Source organism: Lygodium microphyllum, chromosome 29, assembly GCF_053477565.2.
Source record: "Lygodium microphyllum isolate KBCC chromosome 29, Lygodium_microphyllum_v1.1.10, whole genome shotgun sequence".
NCBI classification, from domain to species: Eukaryota; Viridiplantae; Streptophyta; class Polypodiopsida; order Schizaeales; family Lygodiaceae; genus Lygodium; species Lygodium microphyllum.
The window spans coordinates 70,052,878-70,074,006 of NC_141163.1; the positions used below are offsets into that span (position 1 = coordinate 70,052,878).

At 43.4% G+C, this 21,129-nt stretch overlaps 1 protein-coding gene across 3 annotated transcripts in view; it reads right to left on the bottom strand.

Moving 5' to 3' along the window:
* Window positions 1–21,129, bottom strand: part of LOC148010763 (beta-glucosidase 4-like) — an 88,742-nt gene that overhangs the window by 55,766 nt on the left and 11,847 nt on the right. For all 3 annotated transcript variants that reach the window (XM_087672239.1, XM_087672240.1, XM_087672241.1), the window contains 7 exons: window positions 10,249–10,315; window positions 10,014–10,072; window positions 9,865–9,940; window positions 9,691–9,765; window positions 9,501–9,588; window positions 9,125–9,362; window positions 4,803–4,918 (listed from right to left, as the gene is read on the bottom strand). In XM_087672239.1, coding sequence (XP_087528365.1) covers window positions 4,803–4,918; window positions 9,125–9,362; window positions 9,501–9,588; window positions 9,691–9,765; window positions 9,865–9,940; window positions 10,014–10,072; window positions 10,249–10,315 — 719 coding nt within the window. The remainder of the gene's footprint in view (window positions 1–4,802; window positions 4,919–9,124; window positions 9,363–9,500; window positions 9,589–9,690; window positions 9,766–9,864; window positions 9,941–10,013; window positions 10,073–10,248; window positions 10,316–21,129) is intronic.

Genomic DNA, 21,129 nt, shown 5'->3' on the forward strand with positions numbered 1-21,129 from the left:
TAGAACATGATTCAAAGGTGTCTATGCACGGCTCACACACTGATCAACGACCAACATGGCTTAGAGGCCATGTGCACATGATGATGGGCATGATGCAAAGTTGTATGTGCATAGATCAAATGTTAATCAAAAGCCAGTGTAGCTCAAAGACACAGTACTCGTGACTAGATGCCCAAAATTCAAATATGGCTCTAGGGCTCAATGTAGAGACCATGGAAAAGGTGGTTTAAAACCCCCTAAAACATAACTTCCGATAGAATCATAGAAAAAGAAAACACAAATCTTTTTGGATAAAAATCATCTTAGATATGTGTTGGAAAGGGTACACCTAACATATCTCAACATATGCAAACAAGCAATCCAATGTCACATTTTTTGCGCATTAAAATATTGACTAAGCAATGAAACTGAGAATGCAAGGTCTATCCTAGTGTGTATCAACCAAAGATCTTCCCTATCCCCAAAACAATACATGTGCTCATCGAAGGGCTATCCATGAGGATCCTTAGAAAGCTTTACATTAGGATCAAGAGGCATGGCCATAGGTCATGTCTGATCAGTGGTGGAATACCAATCCACTAATTGAAGACTATATTTTTTACTGAGATACAAAAGACCTCATCCCCATGTCTACCTACCTCCATGCCCGAGAAATAGGGCAACTGACCGAGGTCAACCATCCCAAATATCGAACAAAGCTTGGCCTTTATATTTGAAATGGTCGCAAAATCTAAGCCTGCGATCAAAAGATCATCTACATATGGTGCGATATAGCTAACTCCCTCTGAAGTGGTTTTGATATATAAGTTCAAGTCATAAGGGGTAGAACAAAATCCGTGAGTTCAAAGGAACTCATCCATTCTATGAAACTAGGATTGTGGTGCTTACTTCAGCCTATAAATAGCTTTTCATAAAGCAAAAGACCTTATCTTTATGGTCTAAAAGAGAAAAGCCAAGAGGCTACTCCATGTAGACTTCCTTCTCCAAATAACCATTTAGGAAGGCACTTTTCATAGTCATCTAATAGATCAGCCGACTATGGTGAGCAACTAGTGCAACCAACACACATAATAATATCAACCGCACAATCGCACAAAGGTCTCTTCATAATCAATGCCTTGCTCATTTCAAAACCCTTGTACCACAAGGCAAGCCTTCAACTTATCTAAAATTCCATTAGATCTCATTTTTTTGCGAAAATACACTTAGTCCAATGATCTTCTTGGGACACGAACAATCCGCCAAAGTCCAAATTCTATTCCAGTTAATGCTCTCAAGCTGCTCTTCTATAACTTGACACCATTGGGGATGTACAAAGCCTCACGACTCAAAGTGCGCTATATAATCTACTGTAAAGACAGATACAAATGAAATAGTAGATACAAGCCTACCAGATCTTCTAGGTCCCTTCAAGATGGAATTCGATGGAAGGATCCCAGACTCCTACATAGTCTACTAGTACCAACCAAGTAATGGATCCCTTGGAGGGGGCCCAAGAGCTAAAGCCTATGCGGGTGGGTCAAGAGCACATAGTAGCCGAGCTTAGATGGCACTATCTCAGGTAATGTAGGTGGAGAATATTGGCCTGGAAGCAAGTGCAAAGGGCTCCAAGATATCCATCTTGTCAAAGACAACATCTCTTTGTATAATGGCATGGTTTGTTTTAGGATCAAACAACTCGTATGCTTTAGCCTCGAAAGAGTAGCCTAGAAAGAATTAGTTTCCTATCTTGTCATCAAGGGTGTGCATATATACACAACTCCCAAAGACTCTAAGGTGGGAGATAACAAGCTGAGAGCCAAAGAATGCCAATCGAGCTCCAATTGAGGATGTACATCGAAGTGTTAATAGTCTCATTTCATAGGCACTCACGGAGCTCTACTACAAATGGCATAGAGCTTACTTCGGTTCCTATGCTCTACAACTCCATTCTGTGAAGGGGATTTAATAGAGGTGAGCTAGTGCTAAATGCCATACTCATAAAAGAACTCAAAAAACTTCTAAGAGAGAAACTCACCATCACTATCTCGCTTTATAATTCCTATACACACACCTCTCTAATTTTGCTTAAGGCACAACAAGTGGAGAAATATGCGAAGGCATCAAATTTATGCTTTAAAACTTAGATCCACATATATCTCGAAAAGTCGTCCACTATTAAGAAGTATGACGTACCATTAATGGTGGTGGTGGATATTGGCCTACAAAGGCCAACATGAATCAACTTAAGCAACTCTCTCACCTCAATGAGTAGACTATCAAGGAAATGGTGTGTGATGTTGTTTCCCAAACTAATAACAAGCTTTACAGTTGTCCTCCGACAATTTCAGCCCAAGTGGGAAAATATGTGAAGGCATTAGATTTATGCTTTAAAAAGTTGATCCACATATATCTCAAAAAGTCATCCACTGTAAGAATATGAAATATCATTAATGGTGGTGAAGGATACTCACACAAAGGTCAACATGAATCAACTTAAGCGACTCTCTTGTCTCTGGGAGTAGACTATTGAGGAAATGGTGTGCGGTGTTGTTTCCCAAGCTGACAAGCTTTATAGATATCCTTGGACAATCTTAGGCGTGGAAGGCCCTTAATCATCTCACAGTGTAACAACTCTTAAAGAGAATCATACCCAAGATATCTCAAGCAAAAATGCCAAAGATGCTCATCGTTCATCGGCTCCCTAGTAGTGGCTACAACATGAAGCTAATGGAACTCAGAGCCCTCAAATGTTAGTTGAGAGAGAAAATATATCATATAAAGGCAACTAGGTTATACCTCACCACGAGCAATCACTAGACCAATCTTGGTATCAAGTACCTCAACTATGGTCGTTGTAAAGAAGACTACTCCCTCTAATTCACAAAGTTGTTGGTTGGATAAGAGATTCGTCCTAAGCTAGGGAACATAATAAACATCGTCCAATGAAGCAAGATCAAGGCCTCTGTCACTATCTAACTTGACCCGACCGAGACCCTCAATCTTGGCTAAGGAGTTATTTCCACATCAGCCATTCTCAATTGCAAGGGCTCCAAAGATGAAAATGTCACTGATGGGGGTCATGTGATATGTGACTGTGGTATCCCAAAATCCAAGCAACTGCAGAGCCCTCGGCCATGTAGAGTGGGCCTCTACAATTGCTTCGTCAGGGGGCAACTCGTGTATATGGACCAAGCTCTCAACCTCACATGGCTCTACAAAGATGAGCTGAGCCTAAGGACTGAAGTCCAAACAGACCAATCAGACATGTCCTCTAGAATTGAGAATGGTACAAACTCTAATGGCTTACTGGTGACATTTTGATTCCAAGATCTCGGTTGCCTTATAGCCACTACCCTACCTCCCCTATTGAGGTACACCTTTGTTCTCTATGCCAGCACTTGCTTCACATGGCACAATATGCTTTTCAATCACAAATTCCTTATTATGGAGAAACCTAATCAAGCTTGATAATTCGTAAGAAAAAAATAATAATAACCCTTGTGAGAAAGTTTCAAAAAGCTTATGCTAAAACCAAACTTAAAAGAATATGTTTAAAATACTTCATTTAAAAGAATCCTAAATATTTTTTTTAAAAAAACCTTAGCTTTAACAAAAACCTAACTAAAATAAACATAAACATGTTTATTAAAGATCTTGTTTTTATGAGTGAATGCTGAATTAAGGAAGCAGATATGTACAATGGGCTGTGGAATGTATCCCTGCCAAAGATCTCTCTCGACCTGCAAATTACAAGTGAGAATGACCAGTGGCAGGCCTCCCATAAATAGGCAATAGAAAGTAGCAAAAAATGACCGGGTCAGCCAATAAAAAACTGGCCGGTAGAAGTAACACCCCAAGTCTTTGGATTCACTTAAGATACAGTCATTTCCAAAGAAGGCTTATCTAACTTTGGTTAAAACCTCTCATTATATTCAGGAATTTTTTTGCATGTCCTTGCACCAATATGCCTTTTTGCTTAATTCTTTTAATGTTGCGTAAGATGTCATCTACTATCTTATCTAGCCAAACTAAAAACTTTTGCTTCAAATCACCATTCTCATTATAGTGGTCAAATCTGTACCCATTGCCTTACTATTGAATGTTGTTGTAAACTATTATTTCTTCACATCACCACCATACTTGTTCTCATATCCACTTGCCACCCATCTTGTTTCCAACTGGTGCAATATGACAATCAGGGTCTTGTTTCTTTCTCCCTAAAAACTTTGCACCATTGATGGCCAAACAAAGATAGTGGCCAGCCACTGTGGTACTACACTAAGCACACTGATATTAGCTAGCTGCTCCTTGGAGTCCCGGACTCTAATCAAGTATGAACCCAAACTATACCCCTCATTCATTTTATTTGCATCAAATTTGTTATGTAAATAAGACATCAATGGTGTTTTATGTCAGCTGAAAGAAAATCATATTATGCTTTTCACTTTTAAGAGTTGTTATTCTTACAATGCACCAAACCCTTTTGTAAATCAAGCACTTTCTTGCCAATTATAGAATCCCTTCAAAGAAGAAGATGCATACGTGTCATTTTGTTAACCACATTGTTACATTCCATCTAAGACTGGATCTTTATTATTGGATCTAAGAAAGGTAATTGATATATATATATATGTGTGTGTGTGTGTGTCCACAAGGTCAAATCTGAAAAACATAAAGTGAGAAAATCCAACTTGCAGGTTACATATCCACAACCCCCCTTGTGTCTGATGAATCTAGAGTTTGAAGTTCTTCATGCTAGTAATAAGCTCGAAAATCATAATAATTTACAATAGATCTAAATCCAGAATAGACAACTGTACCAGCTTAAACTAAACTCTAGATGTCTCTGAGCAGCTTCTTTGTCCTCTGTGGAACTAGTTAGAGGTTCTGCCCACTCACTATCAACAGCTATGCCAATGATGCCACCCTGTTTATCCTGCCACAAAACAGGTAGTTTAGGCTAAACGTCAGATTCTTCTCTATGCAAAAGTGCCATAAAACTGTATCTTTTGAGAATACATAAGACTGTACCTGCAGAGCTCATCCGATTGTAAGAGCATCCTAGTTTACATCCATACACTGATAGCAAGTCTACATGTACTTACACAGCAGGAAACCCAAGGAAACAGCAGATGAATAACTCTGAAGACAGCCAATATTGGCTGTGATGATCATAAACCAAAGGAACACAAAGGGATAATCACCCTATACTAGTGACTGGTATACTCCCTTCCTGAGTACATGGACCTTGTACAGTACACACCCTCTACTAGTGAATGAAGAAGCCATAGCTTTCCAAGCTCGTGCAAACCAAGAAAATGGTCAAAAGGTGGAACTAAAAAGAACGGCCTTATATACACCATGCTCAACCCTAAAAGGCTTCCCTCAGGCATGGATCTGGGGGGTCTCCGCACTTTATAGATCGACTATCAGCAGGGTTCTCATAGATGGCAGGAGGAGGGAGGAGTTTTGGCTGGAGAGATCGGTCTAGCAAGGCTGCCCTCTAGCCCCGTATCTGTGCCTACTCTTTGCAGAGGCGATGTCTCACTTCCTCAGGTCACGCGTGAGCGGGTTACGTGGCCTCTGACTTCCAGTGAGAGAGGAGACGAAGCTATTAGACTCAGAGTATGCAGATGATACAGCACTCTACATAGAGGACGATGAGCTGACGCTGGAGAGAGTGAGACTAGAAAATCAACTGGCGAAAGTAGGTTGGTTTCCTTACGGACCCGAACTCTAGCACGAAGTGGGACATCCGCTTGGGATTCAGATGGGTGTGCAAAGATCAAACCATCCATTCCCTAGGGTTCCAAGTGGGACTCAACATCACTCCTACCCAAAACCACAGCAATTTCTTCCACTCCTCAACTCTATTCGGCAGAAGTTGACCTACTGGAGTACTGCCCGCCTCTCCCTAGCGGGCAGAGCCCTGGTGGTCAAGCACGTCCTAGCAACGGCTTGGTACATTACCTCGTGTTGGTGCTTTTCCTCATCCTGTGTAGTTCAGCTTTGCCGCCTATTGCAAAATTTTCTCTGGGTCGGGTCAGACAATTCCAGGGACTCTCGAGCCAAGGTGGTGTGGCCGACCATCATCGAGCATTGGTCAGAGGGAGGGCTTGGGATCATAGACCCAGAGTATCAGAACCTGGCCCTTTTGAACAAGCTAGTAGTCCGCGGTCTCACACCAGGAGGGCAGACCTGGAAGGTCCTACTACAGGAGGGTCTCTAGGAGTGTAGACCGAGGCTTGGCGATGACTGGAGGCCGTCCTTGAGATGGACCTTTACGACGGCCCAGATCACACCCCCCAGATTGTCCTTCCTACGCAGCCTACTTCATGTATGACAGGGCTTCCATAAGGCCCTAATTCAGAGTCCCCCCAAGTTGCCAGGAGGAGATAGATCGCCAGCCGATGATCTGGAACCCCTAGGTCAGAGATCGGGATTGGTGAGCGCCCCCACATCCAATAGGCTGGTTGGAAGGCCGGGCCTGCTCTTACCATCAAAACACCGGGAGGTGTACAAGATGGTGGACTAGGAGGTGTTGCAGTAAGCATCAGGTTATCAGAAAGGAGTTGAGCTGAGGAGAAGGGAGATTGACATAGCAATGCCTCAGGAGTGGCTTGACCCCTCGATACAAGAGCCAATAGAGCTTGGTGAGGTATGGGCCGCTAGATTTTCACCAACAGGTATCCCCCTATAGGTGGTAGGTAGAGTGGGCAGCGCCCCATACCGGACTTTCTTCACCGTGTAGAAGAGGGGGCGTCTGGTCCTTGACAGAGGGTAGCAGGATAAGGGGATCATTGTCCTTCCATGGAGGAGGATTCGTGTGGTTGGCCTTCAGGCAAAGACATGGCATTTGGACCCTTATGTGTTCTGGGAGGAGTTCCGGGAGTGGTGCCTCTGGATATCCTTGGTTTTGGCCAATCCCCGTCCCCAATCCTGCTCCCGTCCCTTGTCCCTTGTTTCTATGATCTGGATACCCTAAACTAGGTCTCTTACACCTTATATACCCCGGTCAGTGTGACTAGGTGTCTAACCTCTAGTTCGTGTATATCCTGCTCATTACAAGGTTGACCTAGATAACCTTCCACACACTAACTAAAGTCAATTTAACTAACTCTAGGGCCTAATGTCACCACATTAAAGGCCTAAGACACAAGTGTCCCTACCACACGAATTACATCAAGCAATACCTAGAATTGGCAAATTCTAACAAGAAAATGTCACGTGCTTTAGAGCATTGAGCATGTGAAAGAATTTAGAGTAGGAGAATGCTCGTGAAAGGTGTGAAGGAATAGGCAAAGATACACCACACAAAAAATGAAAGTGTCAAGTGCAATAATGATCCACATGAAAGTACACAAAAAAAGATAACTCATTATAGTGACGCACATATTCAAGAAGGTGAAAGAAGTGAACAAGCAATTGAGGGAACTGACGAGCATGAACTGCTGAACAGAAATGCCTCGGTCCACTGACACCACTCTGCCCGTCATCACATGCCACCCTACCTTCTCCCACCGGTCAGCCTTGCCGCCCTGCTTGACACTCAACCGGCTCACTCAACATCCCCCCACCACCCTACGTACAGCCACCCCGCTACCTTACTTGCCCTATCTACCACTCAGCCTGCCACCCTGCCTACCACTGCCACCCTGCTTGCCACTCGGCCCATTGCCCTGCCTACCACTTCAACCTCACCACCCTGCCAATCAATGTCACGTCCTACCACACTCAGCCACCCTGCCTACCACTATCCCCGCCACACACATCCACCGGCCTACTTGCCACCCAACCTTCTCCCGCCGGTCAGCCTTGCCGCCCTGCTTGACACTCAGCCTGCTCACTCAACATCCCCCCACCACCCTACCTACAGCCACCCGCTACCTCACTTGCCCTATCTACCACTCAGCCTGCCACCCTGCCTACCACTTCAACCTCACCACCCTGCCGATCAATGTCACGTCCTACCACACTCAGCCACCCTGCCTACCACTTCAACCTCACCACCCTGCCGATCAATGTCACGTCCTACCACACTCAGCCACCCTGCCTACCACTATCCCCGCCACACACATCCACTGGCCTACTTGCCACTCAGGCTCTCGTGATGGAGAAGGGCGAAGACCTTGGGCACTGTTTTCCATAGCTCCTCACAGAAACATGCGCTGCATCTCCAAGCAATCAAAAGCAACACTGGACATTGATTTGTACCTCATTAAAGCCACCCTAAACTTCAAAGTGCAAGAATCTGAGCCATCTCCTTCTAATAGGGATGTCATCTCCATCTTTCTTGTCAAACAAGGCATAATCCTTCATCAACTTGCCCTCTGTCTGTAACCTTGTGTTCCTTCTTCTTCATCTCTGAGAGAAAACTAGAAGGCCAGCTAAGTCAGCAACAGAGCCCCTGCCTCAACAAATGGGTTGGATTCTACATTTTGTTCTTGATCCCCAGGACCCAACAGCAAATGCAAGAAAAGGAGATGGGCATGACTTCTGAAGAGAGGAAAGAGAAACCTTACGGGAAGGGATAGCATATCATGTACCACCAGGTTAAGAAACTCCACATAAAGCTATTCATCGGATCCACTTATAATTGTCATCAATGGTTCAACTTTTCATGACAGGTGTTGATACATGAGGGAAAACTATCCATAGGATGTCCATACATAAGCCATGTCCATTACCTCATATCAAATTGGGCCTCAAGTTTCTCTTCTAAAACACTCCAACTGCTCAATGTTATAGGACATATGCCAAAAAAAAAAAAGAAGTGCTGCTGCTCTGGTTAATGCTGTTGGACAAACAGACCTACCCATAATAACTGTCAGAAAGTGCATAAAAAATAAAATATCTATCATCTTATTTGTTCCGAGGTCTAGACTCTAAACTGATTCTCATACCATCTAAATTATTGAATCCTGAACCTATTCCTCTATCACTCAATTCAATTGTTGAAGAGATCAACATTCCACCTAGAACCTAGGATCAACCATCACCTTGACTTCTAACAGAAGCACACTCGACATCAGTCAGGAAGCTTAAGGCACATTTCCTATATTCTCCTTCAAAGATAGCTTGCAAACAGGAATCTTGTACTTGTCAGGAGCTAAGAAAAAAGATAAGCCAGATTACTAGGTACCTTGAACTTCCTCTTGTAAACATCTACAGCCGCAGCATGGGCTAGCAAGGCATTATGTCCAACAACATAAGCCTCTCCATCAAGGCATGGCATGCTGCTGGATGATCTACCTGGTGCATGTACTCCAAGTTCATACCCCAATGTTGCGAACCGGAGAGGCTCATTCAGTGTTATCCAGTGTTTCACACGATCTCCAAAAGCCTGAAAGCATGTTTCTGCATAGACCGCAAAATATTTCCTGGAAAAATAGTAATAATGTTCACATTGAAATCCCTCTGTTCGGAGTATTTAATAGAAATGTAAAAGTTCCCTGATGAAAGAACACAAGCGTGGCACTTCAAAGAAAGTCAGCATGGGCTTCAAATGCTGTGCTTACGCTATTTCAGGGCGTAGCCAGCCACCTATCGTATCATGAAGTACCTGAGGAAGGTCCCAATGATATAAAGTTGCGAAAGGAGTTATCCCTGTCATAAATCCAATAACAAGGGCCACATTGCAATTTTCTAAGGCTTTGAAAGAAAGAAAAGTGCACAGCCTACAGAGGTTGTTTGGACAGGATACAGTACCTTTTTCAATAAGAAAATTTATAACATTGTTGTAAAACAGTATGCCGTCTGGATTAACCACACCTGTGAGGTCATCTGCAATATAACAGGCATTAGAACCTGGTTCCAAAAAATGACAATGCCAGCATCTGCACATAATAACCCAGAAAGATGCAAGAAATATCTCAAACCCACCAAGCATAATGCGAGACCAGGATATCGAAAACCGATAAGCATTAAATCCCAACTCAGCCATCAGGTTTATATCATCCTGTCACAAAAAGCACCAATAAAAGGGTAAATATATGCACTATAAATATACACAATAAGGGAAAAAAGAGCACCTTGTAGCGATTGTAATAGTCACAAGCAATAGCAGCATTGCTTTTATCACGAACTTTCCCTGTAAATACATCAATAGCAGTTAGAACAACACTAGAACTTTCAAAAAAAAACCAATGTGAGTTTTCAAGAAGCTGCAATAACATCACATCAAGCAGATGATACAATAAAATTGGTCCAATCTAAAGCAATAAATGACAGTATCTCCTGAAGATAGTCATTACAATTCCTACTTACCAGGTATCTCCGTAAAAGTATCCCATATTGAAAGACCCCTTTTGCCATCACATATGGCACCCTCAACCTGCCAAATACTATGGATTAGTCACTCAATTGCAATTTAAAATGAATTCTCATTATACATGTACTACATTTTTTCTTGAATTTCTATTTGCAGCAGATCAAGTTGTTTATAAACCAACTCAAACTGCAGCAGCCCGCCCAACTGCACAGCACCTGATACGTCTTCCCAATCTTGAGACTGTGTGCCAACTGAGTTGCCTACTGCCAAAGACTAACTAAGCACTCACCAGGAGATATACTATGCAGACTATATCTACTAGAAACCTCACAGGCACAGCACTCAATATCAAGAGACCTGCCCCACCCAGGCTCAAACCACCTCCGAGCCTGAAGATTTTAAATGCCAGGCATACCAGTGACAAACCAGTCGGTTGCATAAGCAACCCCTCGGAGCAAGTGCATGTATGAAAGTTGCACACCAAGTCCAAACAGGAGTTAAGAGCTCCATTGGCTCATTACTAAGCACAGATCTAAGAAATAAAGGAATGCACTAGAAAACAACTGCCTCAGCCACTCCGCACACAACAACTCACAATGAAGTAGAGATATATCTATAAGTGGAATCCCAATTGCAGCTGTGAAAATCTGTACCAAAACTACAGAAAGAGTCAAGACCTCCAACACAAGCCCCTTACAGCCCTCATGTTAAAGATCACTACTAAACAGCTGACTACTCCAGCACAAGATGCACTCACGCCAACTGATGCTGCCAACTAACAAAAGCAAATCTATGTGATAGGAATGTAGTCCAAGAAAACTCCTAACGTCATAAATAGATGTTAGCTTTCAAAATCACCTCAGCTTTCTAAAAGGGTGAGCAGAGCCAGAGAGAAGAGCACAAGCAGAAGTAGGAACAAGGGCTTTGGAGGTTTGAACTCGAGAGAGTAAGACTGGTGTGTGACAACTCCAACAGTCACAATGTGTGACCTACCTTCCCTTTATAATTCTATCATAGTAAAGAATAAAGAATAAGATGATAGTGAGTGTGGCCACAAGAAGAACGCAAGGTTTTAGTAGAGCATCGTAAAACTGGCTGTGGAGCCGATATATAACTTTCCTAGCATACAAATCCGAAAGACAATAGCCCATCTCACTTGCATCACCATATCCAAGAAAGATGCATTTAACAGACTTCAAATCTAACTTGTTGCGCTCATCTTTGGGAATATAGCAAAATACCTCACATCCAAAGACTCTCAAGTGTGTATATGAAGGAGATTTACCAAACCATACCTCCTCTACAACTCTATACCAACAGCACTACATGGAAATTTGTTAATTAAATGAATTGCATTACTAATTGCCTCAATCCAAAACGTATGGGGTAAGCCTACATGACTGAGCATACTACTGACTCTCTCCTAAATGGTCAATTCATGCGCTTGGTAATAACATTCGGAGTGGGGTATAGGGAGCAGTCAACTAACACTTAATGCCCTAATCATCAACTGCTCAAAAGCACGTGATACATATTCACCCCCATTATTTGATCTTAGACATTTTAGCCTATACCCAAACCGATTCTCAACCAAAGCAACAAAGCGCTGAAAAATAGCTAAAACCCTTGATTTTTGCTTTATGGAATAGGCTAAAGCTTTATGTGAAAAACCATCAATAAATATAACAAAATACTTAGCACCACCCAAAGACTAACAGAGCATGGCACAAATATCAAAATGAACAAGAGCCAACAAATCACCTATATGGGTAGAGCTAGACTTCTTATGAGCATTACAAGTCTGCCTAAGAGCCAAACTTCGTATGGCATTACAAGCCTGTCTACCATATAAGCAAAGATCACAAGAATCAAAACAAAAATAGCCTAAGGGCGGAAGATATTGCAAACAAGTCAAAATTTTCATTCCTTTATGTGACATATGCCCAAGGCGATGATGCCAAAGAGATACATGAGGAAGATCAGTGACGACCCATGATCAGTAGATCTGGAAACAAGCAAGGGATAGAAACTACTAACCTTTGGCACCTCTACCAAAAATGAGATTGTCACAAATAATCTTCCAAGCAGAATCACTAAAAGAGACATAATATCCAGCATTATCCAACTATCCAACAGAGATAAGGCTTTTCATCAAAGCCGAGACATGACAAACATCATGCAAAATAAAAGAAGCGCATGTAGGAAACTACAAGTGAACATCACCGATGCCAATAATGTCACATACATGATCATCTCCCAATCATACAAAACCTAAAATGGTACAGTGGGTATCAAACCAACTACGATGCAGGGTCACATGAAAGGAAGTCCCCGAATCAAATAACCAACACTGAGAGAATGAGGACTGACCATCAACCAATTGTGTGGCACCAAGTGAAGAAACAAGCAATACTCCAATGCATTAATCTCTTCAATCTTGACAGCGAATTTAGTGAAGCATTGATCATCCGATGATTTAGCATTATCTTGAATTTTCCCTTTGTCTTTATCACGCCTATCCTAGAGCACCTTATGGCACTATGGCTATATATATTCCTGCTACCTGCAATAATGACACTTTACTAATTATAAAGATCATATATCTTTTTCCATAACTGCCATGCACCACCAGTAGTCTCAATGACGATAAAATCAACTTGCTTAGACAAAGATAAAATAACCATGAACTTGCATAACTCATCAAGCTCCTCCCAAACGTCAATACAAAAGTCTCTTGGCTTTACGTCTTTGCATTTCAATGGCTTGACCTACTTCTTTTGGACCAAGAATTGCCAAACTTATATCTTTCAACAGTTAAGGTTGTTGCCATCCAACTTGTCAATGTTAAAGATAGCACTATCCCCAGAAGCACAAGAAGCACCGGCCATAATGACTACAAAGTAAAGAGAGTATGGGCTGCTGTAATTTCAGTAAAACAGCCCCAAAACTTAGCCAAAAGTGTATGCAAGAGCAGTACAAAGCAATGTACTATGTCTGCAAAATAGAAACACTAAAGTGCCTGAAACTGAAATATAATAGTACTGTCCATAAAACTGCGGTAAAAGACAACTCAACTATAGACGAATGTCCAAAATAAATTGCTCCCACTGCAAAGAAAGTCTGGATAATAACTGGACTTACAATGCAACTAGCAGTGACTCATAAGTGAACCTCAAACGGTGCATTGGCAGGCTGTCCAGAGGATACTTCGGTATTTGAGGGGGATGTCTGATTTAGGGATTCATTATCCAGCAGGCACAGGTGGTTCAGATCTTGTTCTTGCAGGTTGGAGCGACTCGGATTGGGCTGGTGATGTGGACCACAGGCGGTCTACTACAGGTTCCTGTTTTACCTTGGGTGCAAGTGTTATCTCATCGAGTAGCAAGAAGCAGCCCACGGTAGCCCTTTCATCTATTGAGGCGGAGTATCGGGCCGCGTCTTCCACCACATGTGAAGCTGTGTGGCTTCGGAGATTGTTGGAGGAGCTTGGCTGCCCCCAGACTTGTCCTACTTTGCTGCAATGCGACAATGAGAGTTGCATTGCCTTGGCACGGAATCCTGTTTTTCATGTCCGGACAAAGCACATAGAGATCTAGTACCCTTTCATCAAAGAGAAGCTTCTGGATGAGACCATCATCGTGGAGTACTGCAAGACAGAGAACAATCTTGCAGATTTGTTTACCCCAGGCTCTACTTCGTAGACATGCTAGATCCCTCAGGCTTCTGCCCCGCCCAGGCTCTGAGAGGGGGTGTTAGCAGATCAGAGACTGGCCATACAGTCATAGTCGGACTGTACAGTCAAACTGCCACGTGGCAGTCCGACCTGTACCAGTACAGTCGGCTGCATTTAATGCAGCCGACCTGCCTATTTGATGCGCCCTGATTCTGGCTACTTATAGCCGAGTTTTCAGCCTTCTGCACATATTCTTCTACTCGCAGATTACAGGCTGGAGGCTCGCGCAGATTCCGTCTCTGTTCGCAGATTTCAGACAGGAGATCGTGCAGACTGCAGCGGACTTCGAGGTGAACAGCAAGTTGCATCGTCGAGGTGGAGACACGCAGTCCAGCGCACTGCGCCTGTGTATATATCTGCATATCTTTGTATACAGCATACTTTATACAGCAGATCTTCATCTTCCACTGTCTCTTTCTCTCTCTTCTCTCTCTCTGCGTTCTCTCTCTCTCAGTCCTACGCTTCCGCACCGCTGCACTCTAACACTTCTCCCCTCACCTTTGCGTCATCTTCCCACACCTGGCACCACATCTACAGCTTGCGTTTACTAATCAATGGCATTGGCACCAGCTTTCCTCACTCTGGCGTCATCTTCCCACATGTGGTGGCACATCTACAATGTGCATTTGCTGATCAAGGGCATTGCGTTAATTTTCCTTACCAAGCATCAATCTCCATCACCTAGCATCCTCATACACCTTCCATTACTTCAGCTCCGTAATCCACTCCATTGAGAGACATTGATTGTTGCCTACCCTTGGCTCAACACGAGCCTCACCTTTTTCCACCCTCAACTACTCAAGTTCAAGAGGCTATCTTTGGGAGTTCTTCAACATCTTTGGCACCCCAAAAACCTTCTTCAACACAATTAGCGGCACTTCCTTCGTCATCAGATGATTCAGAGTCCGTGATGTACTCTCTTTGCCCTTAGAGGGGACTCCTACTTCGGCTTCAAAGAGAGTGGGATGATTGTCTTTGAGTAGTCATTTCTCCTCTTGATACCTAGGATCTCAATGTACCATCTAGATTGAGGCCTTGGAGATTTAGCCCCACTACTTGGTGATGAGGGTTCGATTCCTTCGAGCATGGAGTTACGGAGCTAATGGCTTCCCTCCCAAGGTGGAGTCAAGTTCTATAGTTCATCCCATCTACTATTCCTTACTATAGGTTAACTTTTAGGTGGAAATCTTGGATCTCTAGGATCCTCTACATCTTCTTCATATCTCTCTTCGCTCCTCTTTTTTCCTTCCTTTTTCGGCCTGAGAGAGGGTGTTGAGAAACCACTTCGTTAGTTTCTTCACTTCTGTTAGGGTTTCGCACTGACAGTCCCAAAAAGGGCTAGTGTCCTCATTTTGGACATTTCATCACTGGGCACCCACACAATGGTGCACCACCCTAGACATCTTAGGCCTATAAATAGGTCATCACTTCATTCATTCTTTACCACTTCAGTCATTCTTCACCCCTCTTCTTCCGTCACTCTAGCATTCTCCCTCTTGCCTCTCCACTGCCCTCATAACCCTTCAAGTGGATATTGTGGTTCATGGTGGGCATCCATCCTTCTCCCCTCACCCTAGCATCATCTTCCCACACCTAGCAGCACATCTACAACTTGCGCTTGCTGATCAGGGACATTGGTGTCAGTTTTTCTCACTCTGGCATCATCTTTCCACACCTGGCAGCACATCTACAACTTGCATTTGCTGATCAGGGACATTGGCACCAACTTTCCTCACTGAGCTGTCCATCTCCACCACTTGGCATCATCATACACCATTGTATTTGGCAATCAAGAGGCATCTGCATCTTGCATTTGTCATCATCTCGCATTGCCCCCACATCTAGCGACCATCCACACAAGCCTCAGTTTCCAGGCTCCTACAGTTTGCATTTTCAACATTCCACACTCTGGGATTTGTGTTTTGCTGCCCAAGCCATCTTCTTGGTATTTGAGGACTGCACTTCGCTCCCTCAATAGCTAATGATCATCTTCCTCATCTCCAACGGCACTAGAGAACCATAGTTCGCTCCCTCAACAACCGTCCTTCACCTTCCAATGATTACTTCAATAGTCCATTGCCTAGAGAACTATGTTTCGCTCCCTTCGCTATGCAAATTCCCCACAGGTGCTACCACCTAATTCAAACAAGGCAATGCAATTATCTTCTGAGCTTTGGCTCCACTCTATCAACTTTTCTTCTCATAGCATGATTCAGTGCATCATCACTGTGTTCTTCTTGTGTTTCTTGGTTTCTCTTCTCTCTCAGTGTTTGCCATACACACGCTGTGTTTCTCCCCGCAAATTCTAGTCTCTTTGCATTGCCGCATATCTTGACAAAATATAGGTGGCTTTTAACCCCCAACATTTTCATTAGAATCATAATCACCATACCATTTGAAAGTATGTGGCCCAAGTTTTCTTAATATATTGTTACATTAATAGTGATTTAGGAATTAAAATGAGACCTCAACTAGTATAGACTGAGCACTAAGACTTAAGTGGACTAAATGGAATATCCCTCATTAAGAACCCAATGCACAGTAAGGTTAGTGCCAAGTGGTACTCTAATGCAGTGGTTGGCCAATGGAAGGAAACAAAATGTAATGTGTCAAACTCAAAAGCAAAAGCAAGCTATAATGGTCTAAGGTATTAATGGGTTTTATAGCTAGGTGGAGACTAGAGCTCCTCATATCTCCTCTTTTCAAGGTTATGGTGTTGGTAGCAAAGCCGATTGGCCAACATGTCCTTGTCGTTTTTTCCAAGAACAGTGAAAGACTAGCAAAACTTCACGCTTCCAAACAGGAGCTCCATAGAGAGACCAGCAATTGCAACAGAATAGTGAAAGACCATGAAGAAAGAAATGGATCGAAATGCTTTGCCCATGTATTCAATGTCCATATAACTAGCCTACTGCACTGTACAACCTTCCAAATGTCAATTGAAGAAGAAAGGACTTGCATCTGATGAACAAAAAATGTCATCTGAGAACAAAAAACACAAACAACAAATGTATACAAACAAGACTTTGGAAGGTGTCAAACTTGATCCTACTATTGATGCAGTATCGATATGTAAAAATTACACAGCACAACAAATAGAATTTGAGCAAGAGATAGAGAAAGAGAACACACGGTAGATAAGAGAAGAACAAAAATTTATTTGACTCCAAACAAGCTGATACAAAGATGGCTCTGTCCACCTGTGCACTTCCAATGTAAGCTTAGATGGTGATCTAGACAAAAGATAGATGAAGAGTTTAAGGCTAGTTGAAATAACTCTGATTGGGTGAAAGGATAGATCATGAAAGCTGTGAAGGGGTCTACCTTTTATAGCCTGTGAAGGGGATCATGATGAATGACCTTCCATATGCACCTATGTCTATTGACCTTCCATATGCACCTATGTCTATTGACCTTCCATGTGCACATGTCTATTGCCCTTCCATGTGCACCTCCACAAGTTGGCCAGGGAATATTCCCTACCCCTAGCCAAGGGCTACTTCCGTGGCCCTCGGACCCAAAATAGGGGTCCCTCATAACTTCCTTACCCCACAATGCCTTGAGCTGCTACCAGCTTTAACTACTCTGTCTAACCCAAAGGCTAGATCCACGACGGTCACCTTTTGGCCATCCAGTCACACAAACCTCATCTGACATACAAGTCACGACCCACTAAAGGGAGCTCTGTCGCTCAACCCCCGAGACCTATGGACCACTTATTAGTCAAGCGTTTCAAGCCAAGCGGCCATGGCTACCTCTCACATAGCCGACGCACTTTCCCTACCTATGGGGTGTAGTGAGATTACCTTGATACCCGATCGAGTATCCTCCTCTCCCGTGCACACCAGTAGCTCCACGATCCTCGATGCAAGCTCGAGCAACCTCAATCCCTCTCCGTCAAGCTCCATTTTCCATAGCCGCGTGAGACAAGAGAAGAGAAGAGAAGAGAAAAAGATGAAGAGAGGAGATGGGAAGCTTCTTCTCCTCGATCCCTCACTCTCGCACACTCACTCCCTTACTCCCTCACACTCGCTCGCTCAAGCACACACAAGAAGGCAAGAAGAAGAGAATAAGAAAAAGAAGCTTTTGCCACACACCAAGAATAAGAGTTTCCATTAAAACTTTGGCTTATATACATGCCCTCTTTCCCTTGGGTGGTCATCCTCGTTTTACATGGCGGCCATGGCCTAGGCACTTTATTTTGGCTACGCCTTTATATTTAAAGGTGCACCTTCTTGCTTTTGGCTTTTTTGCAGCTTCCATGGTTGCACCTTGGACTCCTAGTGGTTGTTCTCATGCTTTAGATTTTTTCTAGGCCCGTTCTCTTGTGATGCGCCTTTTCCCTTTTTCCGCTTTGCACTCCTCCTCCTGATGCCTCTTTTTCCGCTTTCCGGACAGTAGCTTCGCGTAGTGGCATGGGCTCGTCAGGAAGCTACTGTGGCCGTGCTCGCGCTCTTTGCTAGGCTTTCTCCACAAGTTCCCATCTTCTTCTTCGGTGTATGTGTTAATTTTAAGCCTCTTAATGTTGCGACTAAAAGAGATTGCTATCCTCTTCCATTTCAAGATGAAAATTTGGATCATGTAGCTGGTCATGAACTTTATGATGTATGTGAAGGAAATTTTGGATACTTTGAGATCATAATAACAGAAGAGGATAAAAAAAAGACAACATTTATTAATCCTTGGGGAATCTGTTTCTATTACATAGTAATGCCTTTTGGTTTGCTGAATCCAATTCAAAGATGGGTCAATTTAGTGTTTGCTCGTTTCATTGGGAAATCTTCAGGAGTTTTTATGGATGATTTCAATGTTTATAGTTTTACATGGTGAAAAGTTGGATGAGGTCTTTTGCAAACTAGATCAAGATGCGGGACAATTGAATCCTGAGAAATGCAAGATAGCAAGGACTAAAGTGATACTTTTGGGTCATGAAGTATCTACTAATGGCCTTTCACCTGTACCAAGTAAAGTTGAGGCTTTGCTTCTTATGGATTCTCCAAAATCTGTAAAAGAGCTAATAAGCTTTGTTCAAAAGGTGAGGTATCTATTAAGATCTTTCCATATGCCGGATGAATATGTATATCCTTTATAGAAAGCACCTCAAAAAGATCCTTTAGTTTTGACACAGATTGGAGAGGATGCATTCCTACAAATACTTGTAGCAATAATGCGCTCGGGAAACTGGGCACCCTCTAGCTCTTTTAGGGGTAGATCAGGCAAGGGTGGACTAGGCTCTCTTCTATGGCCTCTTCCTTCTCATTCGACATGACTTCTATCTCTCTCTCTAGCCTTCCTTGCTCCTCCATTGCTAACCATAGCCTGAATACCATGGTATCCTCCTGTTCTTGGCATTGTTCTTCTGATGCCTGGTTCCTTTCCCGCTAGTTCTCCCATAGTTCTGCATTCATCTCTTCCACCCGTGCCATTCGTTGCTGGAGCTCAACATATTATTGAATGAGCAACTTGTGGCCCCACTGCTCAGCTACTAGGTCTTGGGCTTCATCCTCTAGCCTTTGCCTTAGGTGATCTTCATTCTCTTGCGCCTCCTTCTCTTTGGCATTGAGTTACTCTTTCAGGTTTCGGATTTCTTGCTAATGTTCCACGGTTTACAGTGTCATCTCTAGCCTTAGCACCGCAGAAACTTCTCTTTCGGTCTCTAGTTCTGCAGTTGCTACTGTCTTCTCTTCCTTAGCCTTCTCCAAATGGGCTAGAAGTTCAGCTACATATGCATCGTAATCCCCAGTTGGGGGCACTGTAGGTGGTGCTGTGGTGGTGGATGCTTCCAACCTTTGCCACTTTGGATCTTGCCTTGACTCGGCGTCTGCTGCAACCGGCCTTTTGGCTCTTGCCTCTGGCACTATCTCTTGTACTGTCGTGACCAAGAACTGCATCATGGACATGAGCTAAGTGATGAGCTTACCTTGATGCCCAATTGAGTACCCTCCTCTCCCGTGAACACCAGTAGCTCCACGATCCTCGATGCAAGCTCGAGCAATCCCTCTCCGTCAAGCTCCATCCTCCGTAGCCGCGCGAGACAAGAGAAGAGAAGAGAAAAGAAGAAGATGCAGAGAAGAGATGGGGAGCTTCTTCTCCTTGATCCCTCACTCTCGAACACTTACTCCCTCACTCAAGCACACACAAGAAGGCAAGAAGAAGAGAAGAAGAAGAAGCTTTTTGCCACACACCAAGAATGAGAATTTCCATTAAAACTTTGGCTTATATACATGCCCTCTTTCCCTTGGGCGGTCATCCCCTTTTTACATGGCCGGCCATGGCCTAGGCCCTTTTTCCCTTTGCCCTAACTTCCTAGCTTAGTCCTACTACCTGTCCATGGTTACAAATTGCACAGGAGGAAGCTTGGCTCTCTTTTACAAATATTTTGGCTGCGCCCTTATATTTGAAGATGAACCTTTTTTGCTTTTGGCTTTTTTGCAGCTTCCATGGTTGCGCCTTGGACTCCTGGTGGTTATTCCCATGCTTTTAGATTTTTTCCGAGCCCATTCTCTTGTGAGACACCTTTTCCCTTTTTCCGCTTTACGCTCCTCCTAATGCCTCTTTTTCCGCTTTCTCTGCCCTGCAGTAAACACCCACCAATGTCCAGACTCATACATGGCTTCTCCTCATAATGGGGGCCTTCCAACTTTGAGCACCATACATCATTGGTGGCACCTTACGAGGGTAGGGCATTGAGCATATCTAACACCCCTTCTCAATGTCCACCCGTCGTAGGTGAGCTAACTCCTTGACCCAATGCCAAGTCTCTGAAGATAAACTTGAAGCAAATCCTTCGATAGTGCTTTGGTGAAGATATTTGCTCCATTCTCCTATGTTGACACTAGACCAGCTCCACTATCTCATCCTAGATTAAATCACACACATAGTGATATTGGATCTCTATATGTTTTGTGCATGCATGAAATACTGGATTCTTGGCAATGGCGATGCAACTTTGATTGTCACATCTTAACACAATCGGGTCTTCATCCTACACTCCCATATGCCATAAGATCCTCCTTAACCATACTGCTTCACATTCACCAAAACAGTCTGCCTTGTACTCTACTTCGGTAGAAGATAATGCCATTGTTGGTCATTTCTTACTGATCCAAGAGAAAATTCCTGAACCGAAAGAAAAACAATAACC